The sequence below is a fragment of the Tasmannia lanceolata genome, unplaced genomic scaffold, assembly GCF_043159265.1.
Source record: "Tasmannia lanceolata isolate RefF3 unplaced genomic scaffold, GAP_Taslan_0.1 ptg000003l, whole genome shotgun sequence".
Taxonomy (NCBI): domain Eukaryota; kingdom Viridiplantae; phylum Streptophyta; class Magnoliopsida; order Canellales; family Winteraceae; genus Tasmannia; species Tasmannia lanceolata.
The window spans coordinates 5113656-5131029 of NW_027518680.1; the positions used below are offsets into that span (position 1 = coordinate 5113656).

At 40.1% G+C, this 17374-nt stretch overlaps 1 protein-coding gene across 1 annotated transcript; it reads right to left on the reverse strand.

Annotated features, from left to right (window-relative positions):
• Window positions 1-8342: 8342 nt before the first annotated feature.
• Window positions 8343-16318, reverse strand: LOC143860410 (zinc finger (C2H2 type, AN1-like) family protein). The gene is made up of 3 exons (XM_077371023.1): window positions 16047-16318; window positions 8847-9607; window positions 8343-8697 (listed from the first exon to the last, which is right to left on the reverse strand). The coding sequence occupies exons 1-2, from the start codon at window positions 16143-16145 to the stop codon at window positions 8849-8851; spliced, it is 858 nt and encodes a 285-aa protein (XP_077227138.1). The 5' UTR covers window positions 16146-16318; the 3' UTR covers window positions 8343-8697; window positions 8847-8848.
• Between the last annotated feature and the right edge of the window lie 1056 nt (window positions 16319-17374).

Consider the following 17374-nt stretch of genomic DNA (forward strand, 5'->3'; position numbering starts at 1 on the left):
TCGCCGGTGCACTCCTGAATTCCACCAGCATACTCTAGAATCCGGCAGCATATTCGATACGTTTGAAATAAGAATAAAATATTCAATAAAAGATAAGTGAGAAATAATAAAATATTACTTTAAAGATAATGATTGACGTTGGGTTGTGAATTTGTCAGGAAGGGCAACATACGAGGACTATGATCATGTCAGAAGGGTATTGGGTTTTTTTCCAGCTGTTTTTGAAGAATCACCCATGTTTGATGATTAATTTAAAAGGTAACCGAAATCCGAAATTTTCGGTAATTACTACCTTCCCCAATTCCGTACTTGTCTCATTCTTAAACTACTATTTGGTGCTATAGATGGGCCCATTTCCCATAACATCACAGCTTCAATGGTTCAGATCGTTCTGATGGATACTGATAGTCCAACAAACAACTCATCTCGACCGTCCATCTGTCAGCTTCCTGTGTGTTCGAAGAGACACTTTTGGCTCCATGGGGTCGTTCAAATTAGAATTCTGTATAGTTTCTTACGTGGCATTTGGGGGTCGCACGTGGTCGGTTTTCGAGGGTTTCAGTTACAGAGATTTTGTAGCAGGCAATAGTTTAATAAACGACAGAGGAGAGAAAAGAACAAAAAGGTCAACGTAAATATACCTAAATGTTGACTGGTAGATATATTCCTTCATTATTTTATCTATTTTACATCTATCTTAATTTGAATTTAGGGATAATTACATTTACACCTCCTCTAGTTTCTGACACATCCACTTCCACCCTTATAGTTTAAAACGTGACAAATACACCCCTGTAGTTTTAATTTGTTTAAGGTTTGCCCCCTCAGAAGGTTCGTCCAAAGATTGAAGGGTTAGGATGATCCATTGGAGCTAATTTTTTGAGCACACCCTATCTATGTCAGGACCCATCAAATGAACGCTTTGGATCGTCCAAACAATGTGGGCCCACATTATTTGGATGATTTTTTTGTAGTGTTTGGATCCGGGTATGGGCCCACATTATTTGGATGATTCAAAGTGTTCATTTGATGGGTCCTGACATAGATAGGGTGTGCCCAAAAAATCAGTTCCATCGGATCATCCTAACCCTTTAATCTATGGACGAACCTTCAGCTGAGGGGGCAAATCTTAAACAAATTGAAACTACAGGGGTGTATTTGTCACGTTTTAAACTATAGGGGTGGAAGTGGATGTGTCAGAAACTAGAGGGGGTGTAAATGTAATTATCCCTTGAATTTAAACTGCCACTAAAACTGGCTTACAAAGCCGATATGCCTGTATCGGAGACACCACAACGATTGCACCGAAAAACTAACTTCATACCATCAACAAGCCTTGCTTTTAAACATATCAACATGTATTTGGTAACTCTTCCCATCAATAAAACCCGAAACAGTGTTTTATTTCGGCCGAAATTTCGGTTTTTCCGAAATTTGACCCAAAATTTTTTTTTTTTTAAAATTAATTTAATATTTCACTGAAATTTAATATTGAATAAAATATTAGTTTCGAATTTTGTACCAGATTTCGATCGAAATTTTGAAATTTCAGGGTCCGAAACCGAAACCGGTACCGAAACTGAAATTTTAAACCATGTTCCCATCACATAAGAACCCGTTACATGGAATTGGACGACAAAAAAATAGGCATAAAATGGGAACCAACCCTCGATTTAAACTGATATTTAGATAGTCATGTCCAAAACATAAGAACTACTCAATACCAAGCCATGGTTACTAGTAACGGATCATTCCTAGTGATTGTATCCTTTATCAAAAAAATAATTAAGTTATGAGAAGGGAGAGAAGAACCTTCATTTAAAAATCGATAATGTTTTTTTCATAGAAGAATGGTGTCGCTGATTCAAAAAGAAGAGAAAAGAAACAAATATTTTCTTATTGTTGACATACTTCCGAAAGATAAATTAAAAGTACTATACAAACATTTTATCAATCAAAGTATGCTTTTGTCTTCTTTTCTTGTCCTCTCGCTACAGAAAGAAAAACATTGCTCTCTTTCACGTAGTGTCCCCAACTCTCACTCTCTCTCTCTCTCTCCATTTCCCCGAGAAAATAATAATCAAATGGCGAGGAATTCATCTCTCTCTCTCTCTCTCTCTCTCTCTCTCTCTCTCTCTCTCTCCATTTCCCCGAGAAAAAATCGATCAAATGGCCAGAAATTCATCTCTCTCTCTGGTACGTGCGTAATCGGCCGTAACGAAAATAAACAAACGAAAAATAGAAAAAGAGGGGTTGTGAGGTTGATTCGAGTCGACCTCCTAGTGGTTCAAATCGAGAGGAACCATGACTCTCCAAGAAAAAAGTTTCCTTTGTGCTGTAAAATTTCTCTTCTCTTCTCCTTTCATTGAAATACATAAACTTAAATACAAGTACGATGAGAATGCAACATCATCAACCCACTTACCACTAACATGACATATAATAAAAACCAACACCCATGACTCTAAACCACATACCCACAAACCTAAAATGCAAATCCCTACAATAACTACCTTGCAACTCCTCCCATACACCATAACATATACGTATCACTCTCTCTCCGTTTCCCCGAGAAAATATCGATCAAATGGCGAGGAATTGCCGATGGCTCTATTTCTTCCCTGACAAGACCTGAACAAGATAGAATTTCTGTGTTCACTTCTTTTTCGAGATAAACTATTATCAGATGTGGAATTTCTTATTTAACTGCTAAAAATGACGTGGAAATTGACTTTTTCCTTGTTACTTGAGATTTGCTTTCCGATTAAATATATCGGAAAGAGGCTTTCCAGAGAAAACAAAGCCTTTTCCTCTGGATTCCTTTCCCTTCTGCCATGTCACCTGGAAAGGAAAGGAAAACGAAATCCTTTCCTTTCCTTTCCGGGGAAAAGAAGTGAACAGAGCCTAATGAAAAGGAATCCAGAGGAAAAGGCTTTGTTTTCCCTGGAAAGCCTCTTTCCGATATATTTAATCGGAAAGCAAATCTCAAGTAACAGAGAAAAAGTCAATTTTCACGTCATTTTTAGCCTTTAAATAAGAAATTCCACATCTGATAATAGTTTTCCCTGGAAAAGAAGTGAACACAGAAATTCTGTCTTATCAAGGTCTTGTCAGGAAAAAAAAGGGCTGTTGTCCAGGGAAAACATCACCAGGGAAAAGAAGTGAACAGAGCCTTAAGGAGGATGAAAGGGAAAAGTAAGGAACGCGGCTTACAATTATCAAAAATTACGGATTTAGGGTACGTTTTAAATTAATCATCAAACATGGGTGATTCTTAAAAAACGGGTGAAAAAAAAGACCCCAATACCCTTTTGACATCAACATAGATCTCTTTGCAACTTCCTTTTTCATTATACAAAACCCCCATGTATTTAGTGCCCATTAAATTGGCGCGCTTCACAAGGCTTATTTTGGTTCGTCTAAATGTGCATTTGAGCCGACAGAACCTTGTGTTTGTTTCTATCTTGTCGTCGGAAATAACCAGAAACGGATGGATGCTTTACGCGTGTTAAAATTTTTTCTGGAAGGATGGTGCCTCCATACACAACTGGTTTGGTTTGGATTTGAAATTTTCCTTTGAACCCAAAATCTCTTTGGTTCGTTTAAATCTTGGGTGTCGCCAATATGCATAGACGATCGGATCCACAACACGTGGACATCAATATGGAACGGTGGCGTCTTCTAGTAATACCGACTTCTCTCTGTATGAGATTCCGCCGGCGTACCCATTATTCCCGCCGGTGCACTCCTGAATTCCACCAGCATACTCTAGAATCCGGCAGCATATTCGATACGTTTGAAACAAGAATAAAATATTCAATAAAAGAGAAGTGAGAAATAATAAAATATTACTTTAAAGATAATGATTGACGTTGGGTTGTGAATTTGTCAGGAAGGGCAACATACAAGGCCTATGATCATGTCAGAAGGGTATTGGGTCTTTTTCCAGCTGTTTTGAAGAATCACCCATGTTTGATGATTAATTTAAAAAATAACCGAAATCCGAAATTTTCGGTAATTACTACCTCCCCCAATTCCGTACTTTTCTCATTCTTAAACTACTATTCGGTGCTATAGATGGGCCCATTTCCCATAACATCACAGCTTCAATGGTTCAGATCGTTCCGATGGATACTGATAGTCCAACAAACAACTCATCTCGACCGTCCATCTGTCAGCTTCCTGTGTGTTCGAAGAGACACTTTTGGCTCCAGGGTCGTTCAAATTAGAATTCTGTATAGTTTCTTACGTGGCATTTGGGGGTCGCACGTGGTCGGTTTTCGAGGGGAGGGTTTCAGTTACAGAGATTCTGTAGCAGGCAATAGTTTAATAAACGACAGAGGAGAGAAAAGAACAAAAGGGTCAACGTAAATATACCTAATTAATGTTGACTGTTGATATATTCCTTCATTATTTTATCTATTTTACATCTATCTTAATTTGAATTTAAACTGCCACTAAAACTGGCTTACAAAGCCGATATGCCTGTATCGGAGACACCACAACGATTGCACCGAAAAACTGACTTCATACCATCAACAAGCCTTGCTTTTAAACATATCAACATGTATTTGGTAACTCTTTCCAGTTTCCATCATATAAGAACCCGTTACAAGGAATTGGAAGACAAAAAATAGGCATAAAATGGGAACAAACCCTCGATTTAAACTGATATTTAGATAGTCATGTCCAAAACATAAGAACTACTCATACCAAGCCATGGTTACCACTAGGATCATTCCTAGTGATTATATCCTAAATAATAATAATAATAATATAGTTCTGCGAAGGGAGAGAAGAACCTTCATTTAAAAATCGATAATGGTTTTTTTTTTCATAAGAGAATGGTGTCTCTGATTCAAAAAGAAGAGAAAAGAAACAAATATTTTCTTATAGTTGACATACTTCGGAAAGATAAATTAAACGTACTATATAGAAATTTAATCGATCAAAGTATGCTTTTGTCTTCTTTTCTTGTCCTTTCGCGCTACAGAAAGAAAAACATGGCTCTCTCTCTCTCTCTCTCTGCCTTTTGTATTTAGAGTCTATTTCGCTGAGGAAATGACGAGGAATTCATCTCTCTCTCTCTAGGTCCATTTCCCCGAGAAAATATCGATCAAATGGTGAGGAATTCATCTCTCTCTCTGGTACATGCCTAATCGGCCGTAATGAAAATAAACAAACGAAAAATAGAAAAAGAGGGGGAGCGAGGTTGATTCGAGACAACCGGACCTCCTAGTGGTTCAAATCGAGAGGAACCATGACTCTCCAAGAACAAAGTTTCCTTTGTGCTGTAAAATTTCTCTTCTCTTCTCTTTTTATTGAAATACATAAACTTAAATATAAGTACAATGAGAATGTCACACCATCAACCCACTTACCACTAACATGACATATAATAAACACCAACACCCAAGACTCTAAACCACATACCCACAAACCTAAAATGCAAATCCCTACAATAACTACGTTGCAACTCCTCCGATACACCATAACATATACGTATCACTCTCTCTCCGTTTCCCCGAGAAAATATCGATCAAATGGCGAGGAATTGCCGATGGCTCTATTTTCTCAAGACAAAAGAGGGAAGTGGAAATATCCGTAGAGACAAACAGAAGCTGCATTTGGAGCAGATATCTCCGCCGTACGCTTGTATCTTAGTAGTGAGGCACGAATTTGGGTCCCACTGTGGATATATAGGAGATTTGACGGAAATCATACAGATATGGGGATCCTTGCCTTCTTATGGATGATTGAGTGAAATCTGTTGGGCAAGAATGTGGTCTATTAATCCCACCTGTCCCCTTGATTTGGACCTCTTGTGGCCCAAAAATCAGACCAATAGTCCAATCCTAACATCCAATTACGTCTATTTTTTTGTTGTCAAAAGATTCAAAACTGCATATAACCAACAGTTCATAGTTAACGACAGAAAAATACATATTATTCAGCGCTATTTTTTTGAGCCATACGAGATTCAAAGCAAGGCTTATCAAATGAACGGTCCGGATCAGAGATGGCAGTGGTGAGATACAAATGAGGTCGCTTAGACAAATTGGTGCCCTGGTTTTGATAACGGGACTCTTTGCCACATAAAAAGTACTTTTTTGAGTTTTCATTTGCTGTTAATAACTCTTCAGGAATTAACCAATCTAGTTACTCAACTCAACTCAACAAAGCCTTTGTCCCAAACTAGTTGGGGCCAGCTAAATGAATCCTTTTGAAAATTTTGATGAAAAAGGTGACAGGAATCTACCCGGCTCTAATCCTAGCTCTAGTTGGGTTCTTCTACGGATCATTTTCTTCCATTCTAATCTATCTAAAGTCATGTTCTCTGTTATGTTCCTAGCTATCAAGTCTTTCCTCATTGTTTCTACGCAAGTTGTTCTCGGTCTGCTCCAACCTCTTTTTACTCCATCAATTTGGCACGAGTCGCTTCTTCTTACTGGAGCATCCATAGGCTTACGTTGGATATGTCCAAACCATCTTAAGCGGTGCTCTCTAATCTTCTCCTCGATTGGTCCTCAATTAGTTGCCTCTTCTCCTCAATTAACCGATCTAGTTACATTAGTGAGAAATAAAGACACACAAATTAAGGGAGTCTACGTGATAAGAAGACCCAAAAAGATCACATCTGCCCTATTGGTTTGATTTCAACCCATTGAATGATGATTGGTGATCATTTTCTGCTCAAACTTCTTCCTTAAAATCGCCCATTTGTTGGCCTATGATGGCTGCATACAGGCCAATTGCCTCATTTGGGCCACCAAATCAAACTCATTTTTTTAACTTTTTTTTTCTTGCCCCTGTGAAACTTGTTCCACATTTCAGGAGTTTCTGCAACAAACAGAGGGGATTTAAGGGTGGTGATAAATTTGCACCCCTCTTAACGTGATTTGACGTCAAAACTCAAAAGGCGTTAAATCCTGCCATAATTCGCGCTATAAGGGGTGCGAATTATCCTCCAGGGGGTGCGAATTTATCAATATGCAGGATTTAAATACCATAAGTTGACTGTTCACTGCTTGAGTGAGTTTTCATTATCTACCCTCGTAAGATTTCATGTCAGCTTAACCAGGCTAAGTCTTGTGCTTAAGCCTCTACCGTCCCGACCCCTTCCGAGGTCTGTGAGTGATTCGAGGGAATCGGAATCAGAATCGGAAACCACGAAAGCATGAGTGCCAAGTATTAAGTTTGTGTTCGGCCACCACTCGCTGTAATTCTTTCATTTATTCTGTGTGGAGAATGAGAAAAATAAAAGAAAAATGGCATCCGGGTCAAACACGACCGGCAAAGCCTGACTTCTCCATATCCCATCAAAATAGTATGGGAGAATCAAATTTTCAAAGCTTGTATGAGTCGCTTCAGATGATTCCGATTCTCCCATTTCCATCCCTTTCTTCCAGGAGAAGAAGAATTATTACAGAACACACCCTAAAAGTCACCAGACATCAACACATTGCCATTAAATCTTGTGAAACATGTGTTACAGTCACAAGTGGGGCCTCTCTTGGTACGGGACTAGGTGAGACCTAGCCTGGTATGGGACAGGTTTTAATTGCCCAGCCTAACATGTTCCATCAGTAGTGGGGCTTTTGGTGCACTGGTTAGAGACCTAACATTTGTTATTAGAGTAGTCACCTCGTCACGTGTTTGAGTCATAGAAGGGGCAACCTATGGAGAGGACTACTTGGAAAGGAAAAACTAAAGTCACCTCAGAGTGGGCCGTTGCGGCAGTTGCGGAAGGGGCAACTTGTGGAAATGGCTACCTAAAAATAAGGCCATAGTGAAATTTGTCACCGAGTGTCACAGTCTTAAGAGGGAGCCTGTCTAGGTACAAGACTAGGCGGGACCCAGCTTGGTATAGGACAGGTTTAAAGAGCCTAGCCGAAAACGTTCCATCGGTCATGGGGCTTTCGGCGTATAGGTCAAGTATCTAACAACGTTTATTGAGTTCAAAACTGATTATTGGACTCAACTCTACATTTATTGATTTGAAAACTGATTATTGGACTCAAATTTACATTTTTTTTTATTAGCTACATAAATTTACATTTATTGAGTCCAAAACTGATTATTCGACTCAAATTTTCGTTTAATTTTAGAGTCCAATAATCAATTTTGGACTCGCAATCAGTTCTCAAAATCCAAAACAAACAGGGCCTTGGCAGTTAATCAAATTTTCATAGGTAAAACAACAAGAACTTCCAATGCGCACCATAATACATCCAGTAGAGAAACAATAAGTATCATGTAATTTGGATTTTGGAAAATGCAAATGCCGATGATGAGTCGGTTTGGTTTAAGAAAATATGAGTGTCTCTGAAAATAAGCAGAAATTTTTGCAAGTTGAGGTTTTTCTGCCATTACCATATAAACTACAGAGTGCCTCTTACAGATATACCATCATCCAAACGAATTCGCCCAAGCATTTGAAGGCTTTCACCATAACCATAACATACTACAATGTGCCTCTTAAGACATCATTGTCGGAAGTAATCGACAAACAAAACGGATACCTTCCAAATCCTCATAAATTATAATACAAGTTGTGAAAATCTTTGATATTTTTGAGAAAACAACTTGTATCATGGCCAGAAAATTTCACCACTGCCAACACAAGGGTGTCACCTCCATATAGTGAAAGAACCAAGTATTCAAGCCTATTCGCAAAGGATCACGAAATTTTCACCACTGCCAACAAAAGGAAGGGTGTTACCTCCATATAGTGAAAGAAACTAGTACTCAAGCCTATTTGCAAAGGCTCGTCTCTCACAGGGTGCAAAAAAACAAGAAGGATTTTTGTAAGGATGGCTAAGAAAATATGAAGACAGCTGTCATACCTCTAAGCAACTGAAGTCCCTCCATGGTCCCTCTCCACATGCTCCACCAAAGAAACAGGATCTAGAAATCCTCTACTGCACTTGGGACACACATCTATTGTAACCTTATTACCAACTCGACCACCTCCTTCATGAACTCTCTCCACATGCTCTATCAGTGCACCAACAGAGGAGAACCTTTCTTGACACTGAACACACACTTCCACTTCGCCGCCACTACTGCTCTGTCCCATCCCATCTCTTGCCTTCTGCAATGCTTGGTTAGTTGCAACACTCAACTTTGTCATGCCTGCTTCAGCCGAAGCCCGAAAACTAGAAGCCGCATTGAGAAAGCTCGTGGCCCAGCGTGGTGATGTAGCTTGACTGTTGGTTGTTCTTGGTTCACCTTTCTCAGTCCTCCTGAAAAGGCCCATAAATGGAAATCCGGGATCCGCTTTCCTGGGTCCTAGACACTTGTGGTCGGGCCCAAACCGATGCTTCAAGCAGTGCTCCAGGGTGCAGTCTCTGCATTTAATAGTGTTTGAGAATGTTAGAGTTTCTTTACAGCCAGGAGCAGGACAGCGCTTTTTCTTTGTTGCCCTCTGGTAGTTTGATGGGTCGCAGTCGGTGTTTACATGTGTTTCCCAAGTTATGTTTGGGTCTTCACTGGGAATTAGGCGGACTCCTTTAGCACAGAGTGGGCAGACTAGCACAGTGACATCTTGTTGGTTGGCGTTTGGACATCGATGTGTAGTGTAACTTCTATGCTCTAAACAGAAAACCTGTGTGACATTTCCCATGATTCCATAAGCAAAAGATCATAAAAATGACATGGTGTTGCTAAGAACGACAATAATTTGCAGCGAAATAAAAAAAATGTACAAAAGAATAAGTAGGAATTAATCTAGAATGGTAAATTTTGCTAAATTTCACAAAGCAAGAGTAAAGGACAAAGTCTACACTTGAAATCCATTAGTTCATATTTAGCGTGAAACAGCAAGAAGATGATTTACATTAACTCATTCCTGGGACTAGTTTGGGGGGTCTGCATTCTCCCAAACCAGAATTTTTAGTGTACAGTATCCAGACCAGTTGGAGGCTATTTAAAGTGTTGGGAATGGAGATCATTGTCCCTCGCAGCCAATGAGAGATGTTTAACAGCTTTACAGGCCACTGGTGGCCTTATAGAAAATGGGAGGTGGGTTGTTTATTGATACATAGAACTTAATGAAAAGTAAAGAGAATAGTCGATAATAATTTAAATTATAAATGTGATCACATGTTACAATGGAAAAATTGATCAAAAGGCATTAATTGCCAAGCATATCAGCTTTCGGGAGAACCCAGAAAGATCAATCAAGATAGCAGAACAAAATCCCTAAACACGATTATATACATCCCAATGTAAGGAGACATAAAGTCGTCAATCAACATGGCTAGATACATATTTCAGATAGTGAATCCACAACCATTTCTATAGGTGGCCCACTGGCACTCAGATGAATAGGATCTAGATACAGCTTCACAGAAAACATGTGGCCTCCCACTAGCCACCAGGCAAGAGAGTTGCATGGAATACATAAAAGCACATGAACTAGAGCATGTACCTAAAAAGCTGCACATGAACTTGGGCGCAACCTTATAATTCTTATTAAAACTGAAACATGAATGTGAGCTTCATAGCTGAAGCATATACGTGATACCTTTGTTTTTTTGAATGGCAACAACCTTCATTGAAAAGGAAAGAGGACCGAGATGGTCAATACAAAGAAAGAGAAGATACAAGAATACACAGAAGAAAAGAAAAAACCTTCCCAAAAAGATGGAGAACAAAAGGATGGGCCTGAAGAGGAAGTCAAACATCTCCAACCTTAGTTGTCAACCCGTCATTCGATTTCATAATTTTATGACTCATTGACTCGACTCGACTCGTGACTCGTAAGAGTTTTTAACAAGAATAGAAATTTAGTTGAAAATAATATAATTATATATCAAAAGAGGAAGCATGTAAAAAATATAACCTAATCGAACATAGATAAAGCACTAAGCCAAAAATATAAATAATTATATGCTTGTAACTTCATTTTCAAAAAAAAAAAAAAAAATTATATGCTTGTAACTTGCATGCACAAAAATAATTAAGTTCTAAGTTCCAAGTTTTCAAGCATCAAAACAAAAAAGCCCAAGCCCAGCAACTTGACTCGTAAGAGTCTTATTTTTTGGAATCGACTCTCAGCGACTCGTTCGAGTCACAAGACGAGTCGGATGAGTCTTCAACAGAGGCAAGTCACCCATTCGACTCGCCTCGAAAACCCAGTGACTCGACTCGGGAGTTGACTCGTACGACTAGTAAGAGTTTGAAAATCTGCAAGTCACCCATGCGACTCGCCTTGAAAGCCTAGTGACTGGACTCGACTCGGGAGATGACTCGTAAGACTTGTAAGAGTTTGACAACTATATCTCCAAGTCCTCCTTGGAGTAAGGGGGCAACTCGGGGCGGGTTGGGTCGGGTTGAGGCCAACCCGAACCCGACCCGACCCGACCTGACCCAACCCGACCTGTCTCGAGGAATCCTTTTTTCCAACCCGACCCGAGTTCAACCCGACCCAACCCGAGATTTTAAGCTTAAAAAATAAAAATAAAAAATTATTAAAAATGTCGGGTTCACTCCGGTCGGGCTGCACAAGCCCTCAACCCGAACCCGACCCGAACTCAACCCGGGTTGAGAAAACCCAACCCGAACCCGAACCCAACCCGACTTTTTTCCGGGTTGAACCCGTCAGGTTTGGGTTGAGCACGCCCGAGTTGCACCCCTACTTGGAGACCCCCGCCTTAGCTACCTAAAAAGCTGCACATGAACTTGGGCGCAACCTTATAATTCTTATTAAAACCGAAACATGAATGTGAGCTTCATAGCTGAAGCATATACGTGATACCTTTTGTTTTTTTGAATGGCAACAACCTTCATTGAAAAGGAAAGAGGACCGAGATGGTCAATACAAAGAAAGAGAAGATACAAGAATACACAGAAGAGAAGAAAAAACCTTCCCAAAAAGATGGACAACAAAAGGCTCAAGGAGGGAGGAAGTCAAACATCTCCAAGCATAGTTGTCAACCCGTGACTCGATTTCTTAATTTTATAACTCATTGACTCGACTCGACTCGTGACTCATAAGAGTTTTTGACAAGAATAGAAATTTAGTTGAAAATAATATAATTATATATCAAAAAAGAAAGCATGTAAAAAATATAACCCAATAGCACATAGATAAAGCACTAAGCCAAAAATTTAAATAATTATATGCTTGTAACTTCATTTTCAAAAATAAAATAAAATTATATGCTTGTAACTTGCATGCACAAAAATAATTAAGTTCTAAGTTCCAACTTCCAAGTTTTCAACCATCAAAACAAAAAAGCCCAAGCCCAGCAACTCGACTCGTAAGAGTCTTATTTTTTGGAATCGACTCTCAGCGACTCGTTCGAGTCACAAGACGAGTCGGATGAGTCTTCAACAGAGGCAAGTCACCCATTCGACTCGCCTCGAAAGCCCAGCGACTCGACTCGGGAGTTAACTCGTACGACTAGTAAGAGTTTGAAAATCTGTGAGTCACTCATGCGACTCGCTTTGAAAGCCCAGTGACTGGACTCGACTCGGGAGATGACTCGTAGGACTTGTAAGAGTTTGACAACTATATCTCCAAGCCCTCCTTGGAGTAAGGGTGCAACTTGGGGCGGGTTGAGGCCAACCCGAACCCGACCCAAGTTCCAACCCGACAAGGTTCAACCCGACCCGACCCGAGGAATCCTTTTTTCCAACCCGAACCCAACCCGACCCGACACGAGATTTTAAGCTTAAAAAATAAAATAAAAATTATTAAAAATGTCGGGTTCACTCGGGTCGGGTCGGGTTGCCCAAGCCCTCAACCCGAACCCGACCTGAACTCAACCCGGGTTGAGAAAACCCAACCCGAACCCGAACCCAACCTGAACTCAACCCAACCCGACTTTTTTCCGGGTTGAACCCGTCAGGTTCGGGTTGAGCTCGCCCGAGTTGCATCCCTACCTTGGATACCCCCGCCTTAGCTAGTCTGTCAGCCTCTCCATTGCGGCACGCCTAACATGGTGTAATGAAACCAGTGTTTCAAAACTCGTTGACTCGGCTCGGAACTCGGCTGAGTCGACTCGGAATAGCGGCAGCCGCATTTTGGAGTCACAGACTCCGCGAGTCCGGACCGAGCGAGCCGAGTCTGGCGGGCGTAACAAGCTTTTTTTCCCATATTTAAGGATTAAAATGGATAAAAAGCAAGATCTGTTCAACTACCAAATACCTATAAATTTGGGTTGAGTTGTGGTTCTCCTTCATCGCCATGAAAAGCTCGAACGCCTTTGGTTGCTCGCACAAAGCCCTTCTGCAGCTGGATGCATAGCAGAAAATCCGTCGGCCAGGAAAAACCTCTTCTTATTTACCCAAAAGTAACTAAGTGTTGGTGATGGAAGATAATATATTTGCCCTTCTTTTACTTGGGACAGCACCCAGTAGTGTAAAAGAGTAGTCAAAGATAAACAAGGGGTTGTCCCAAGTAAAAACAAGGAGTGAAGATATCACTTCCCTGTTTCCTTCCTCTATACGCTATTTATTCCTCAATAAATGTGATCCTTGTCGTCCTCTGTAAGCCTCAGTAGAGTGAGCACACTTGGCATGTTTTGTCTCATGATATCCCTTACCTGCTATTTTTAACATCCATTAAATATTAAATAATGGGATGTGTGTATTTGTCCCCTTTTCTTTCCTGAGCCAGCCACTTTTAGAGTATTTATGACTATCCTTTTACACTACAAGGAGTGGCCCGGAGAAGGAAAAGGGGAGAATATATCATTTCCCTAAATTTTTTATTAATTGTTTATTATTTTTGGCCAATGATATTTATAGCACAAGCTCACACATAATATTTTGTGGTTCCATGTACATCATTTCCAACATATCTTTTTCACCGTCTATGTTCATTGATAGAGGTAGGAAAGTGATTTACTGGCCTCCTTTTCTTCCTTGGGTCAGCCACCTCTAGTGCATTTATGATTACTCTTTTACACTACAAGGGGGTGGCTTTATAAAAATTAAGACTCATCTAACTTGGCCGCGTCAACCGCGTTCTTGCCCGCGTCCGCGCCGAGTGGACGAGGATTTTCTTCATCCGCATTCCGTGTCGCATCCGCGTTTTTAAACACTGAATGAAATCGTCGAATCTCCCAGTCTATCTTGAATCTCATCAAAGAGGGGTGCAAATCTCCACAGATACACATGAAAACCCATCAGCCAACAGATGGCATTCAGTGAGTCACCTTCCACCACCGTTTTGCCCATGATATCTCTCTATAGAAGTCTAATGCCCTAATGCACTGCTCGCACCTCCTCCTCACTGGAGTCTGTATTCCCTGTGGGTCCCAAGAAAGCCCATTTTACTGTCCCCAACTCCTCTCTTAGAACACCACCAATTTCTGTTAGCCCTAGGTTCCCCAAACTAGAATTAAGGAGACAAACGTTGCATTGCTGGGAAAATGGCTGTGGAGATTTGGCAAGGAAGGATCTCAATTGTGGGGTAGAGTTATTAAAGGCAAATACGTTGTCTTACTAGGTCATTGGGCATCCAATGATAACTTTAAATGCCGAGGAGTATCGATTTGGAAAGATATCATGAGGTTCAGTCATTTGTTTGAAGGGTGACATAATTGTGTTCTGGCTCGACAAGTGGTGTGGGGATCATTCTTTGAAAGAGCTATCTCCGGAGTTGTTTGTAATTGCTATGTTCAAGGAGAGTTTTGTTATTGTCTTATTGACAATATTGAGAGAAGGAATGAAAATATCATATGGAAGCCTCAGTTCAGAAGAAATTTATTTGATAGGGGACTTGCCTCAATTAGGAATCTGTTGGAGTTGCTCAAAGGGGAATACATAAAATAGGATGGGGTTGACAAACAAGTTTGGCTCTGGAACACATCCGGGGATTTCACGGTAATATCTTTTTATCATAGCCTAGTCACTAGTCCAGTGTCTTCCAAGGTAGCTAGAGTGTGGACAACTCAGGCTCCTCCTAGAGTGTACTTTTGGATGGGCGGCATTAAGGAAGAGGATTCAGACAGTGGATTTCCTTCGTAAAAGAAAGATAGTTATCATTGATCATTGCACGCTTTGTCTCGAAGCCAGGGAAAATGTGGACCATCTTCTCATTCATTGTAAAGTGGCTAGGGACATTTGGAATAGGATATTAATGAGATTTGGCATCAACTCGGTTTTACCTGATAACTTAATGGAGCTTCTCTTGAGTTGGTCGGGAGCTCCGTGGAAGAGAAAAGGAAAAGTTCTATGGAATGTATGCTTTCTCGCCACTATATGGGTATTATGGAAGGAAAGAAACACTAGGGTCTTTTAAGGGACTACAAGTAGTGCACCTTTCCTATTTATTAAAGTTATAGCTTTGACGATCTCATGGGTCAAACCTCTCCCCTGCTTCAGATTTGTTTCAGCTTATGATCTTTGAATCAACCAATAAGGACCAGCCAATATATTTTCATAATCAACCATCCAGTTGACTCTCTTGGCACAGAGAAGAGTATTATATTGTTCAATAATCTTAACATCAGCATAGTTTTGATCTAGACTTACGATCAATCTCATTTTCGAAGACCGAACTAGTTGAATCCAAAAGATTATAAAGTATACGGAATTCACTGAATAACCAAGACAAAGACTGAGCTAAACAGTCATAATCAGCAACATATGAAAAGGTAATTGGGTGTAGATATATGATGACTAAGTGACATGTGGGCAGATCAGGAGAGGGAATAGTGTAGAAAGTATATTGTACACTAATTGTACCCTATTAGCAAACCATCTAGTATTGTCCAATCATGTGAATATTGAACAAACTCTAAATGAATTGGAAATACGTGTGCAAACCACCTTAACCAATTTCGAGTTCATGCTCTCAATCATCAGACATTGAACCCCACATTCTCTCCAAGAAATCAATCGAGAAAGACACCTTTTGCACATATTCACATCACCCCAAAACAAACCCTAACCCCTTTTCTACTTTGCAACATCCAACATTCGTTATCGATCGAACTATATCTACATGTCTAGAATTTATCGAATCGAAAAAAAAATTAAAATCAAAGAACAAGAAAACGAGAGATTTGAAAGAGAGTAGGAAATCGAACCTGATTGCATCGATCGCATGTGAATGGCAAAAAATCAATCAGATGGCAATCCTCGACATTGCAATGTTTGCCGAGGTTGGGGAATTCGGGGGTTCCCATCACAAATCCAAAAACAAATCGAATTTCGTGGATTTGAAATCCGAAAACGGAGGAGAAATCACGGGATTCAGGATTCAAATTCTCCTTTTTCCCGTTTTCTCTCCGGAATCTGAAAGTCGTAAGAAAGAACGCGCCCCACCGACCAAAGATTACCCCGGAAGTTTCCGAAGGTAGTTCGACCAGATGACCAGAAACATACCCGGTCTTTGTAAAAATTGACTAGCTTGTCCCTTCTTATTAAATGACCATCTTACCCCTGATCTATTCCTTCGCAAAATTGGGCCTTTGGTTCACTATGTAGAATTCATTTTGAACATCCCAACAAAATGGTTCACTATGTGGAATCTATTTTGGACATCCCAACAAAAATATTTCGAGTTCAAAATCGATTCTTGTGAACCGAACGAACGCCTAATTATGCCAAGAATCAGTTTTGGGCTCAAGTTCAATTCTTAAAATCCAAAACAAAGGGACTAAGGGTGTGTTCGGCAACTATTCTTTTACGGGATTTTCCTCTTTTTTAGGGGTGGAGAATGACAAAAGCCAAAAAAATCTCAAAAATCATGTTCGGCTGCGTGACCCAAAAATTTATGCTACTTTTTCTACTGAAAAATAGGATTTCTCGAAGCGATAAATAACCGTTTCTAAAATTTCTCATCACTCCGTTTCCGCCCGATTCTTTAGGCGAGAATGAGAAGTGTTGCCGAACATGCTCTACGGTTCTATATTATGATATGTGGGCGAGATGACTAATCCATGCCCACCCACATGACATTAGCTTGATCCAAACCCTTCATGCAGTAGTAATCCCTGTTGAGGACATGACATGATCGATAATCGGAGATGATCTCGACCAACAAGATCAATATTTTGCATATGGACATTTATGTAAAGAGTGGAATGTTAAACTCAAGGGCGTCCTTGCAAAAATCAGAGGAAAGGGCACCCCATTGGCCCCAAAGTGCATTGCTAATTTAAATAGCATAAAAGCCAAAGAATATTCTTTGACTTCTACGCTATTTGACCCTTCCACCTGTTGCAAGGGCACCCCTAAGTTTACTTTTACACCAGACATTCTCCTCTATTTCTCGAGTCAAGAGGACTCAACAAAATCTCAAGTTACTTGGGCAAGCCCCTATATATGGATTCACCTACATTAGAAGCTTCACGATTGAATTTTGCTAGACTGTGTAGAGATGGAAGCAAACAACAACTTCCAAGGACCAATC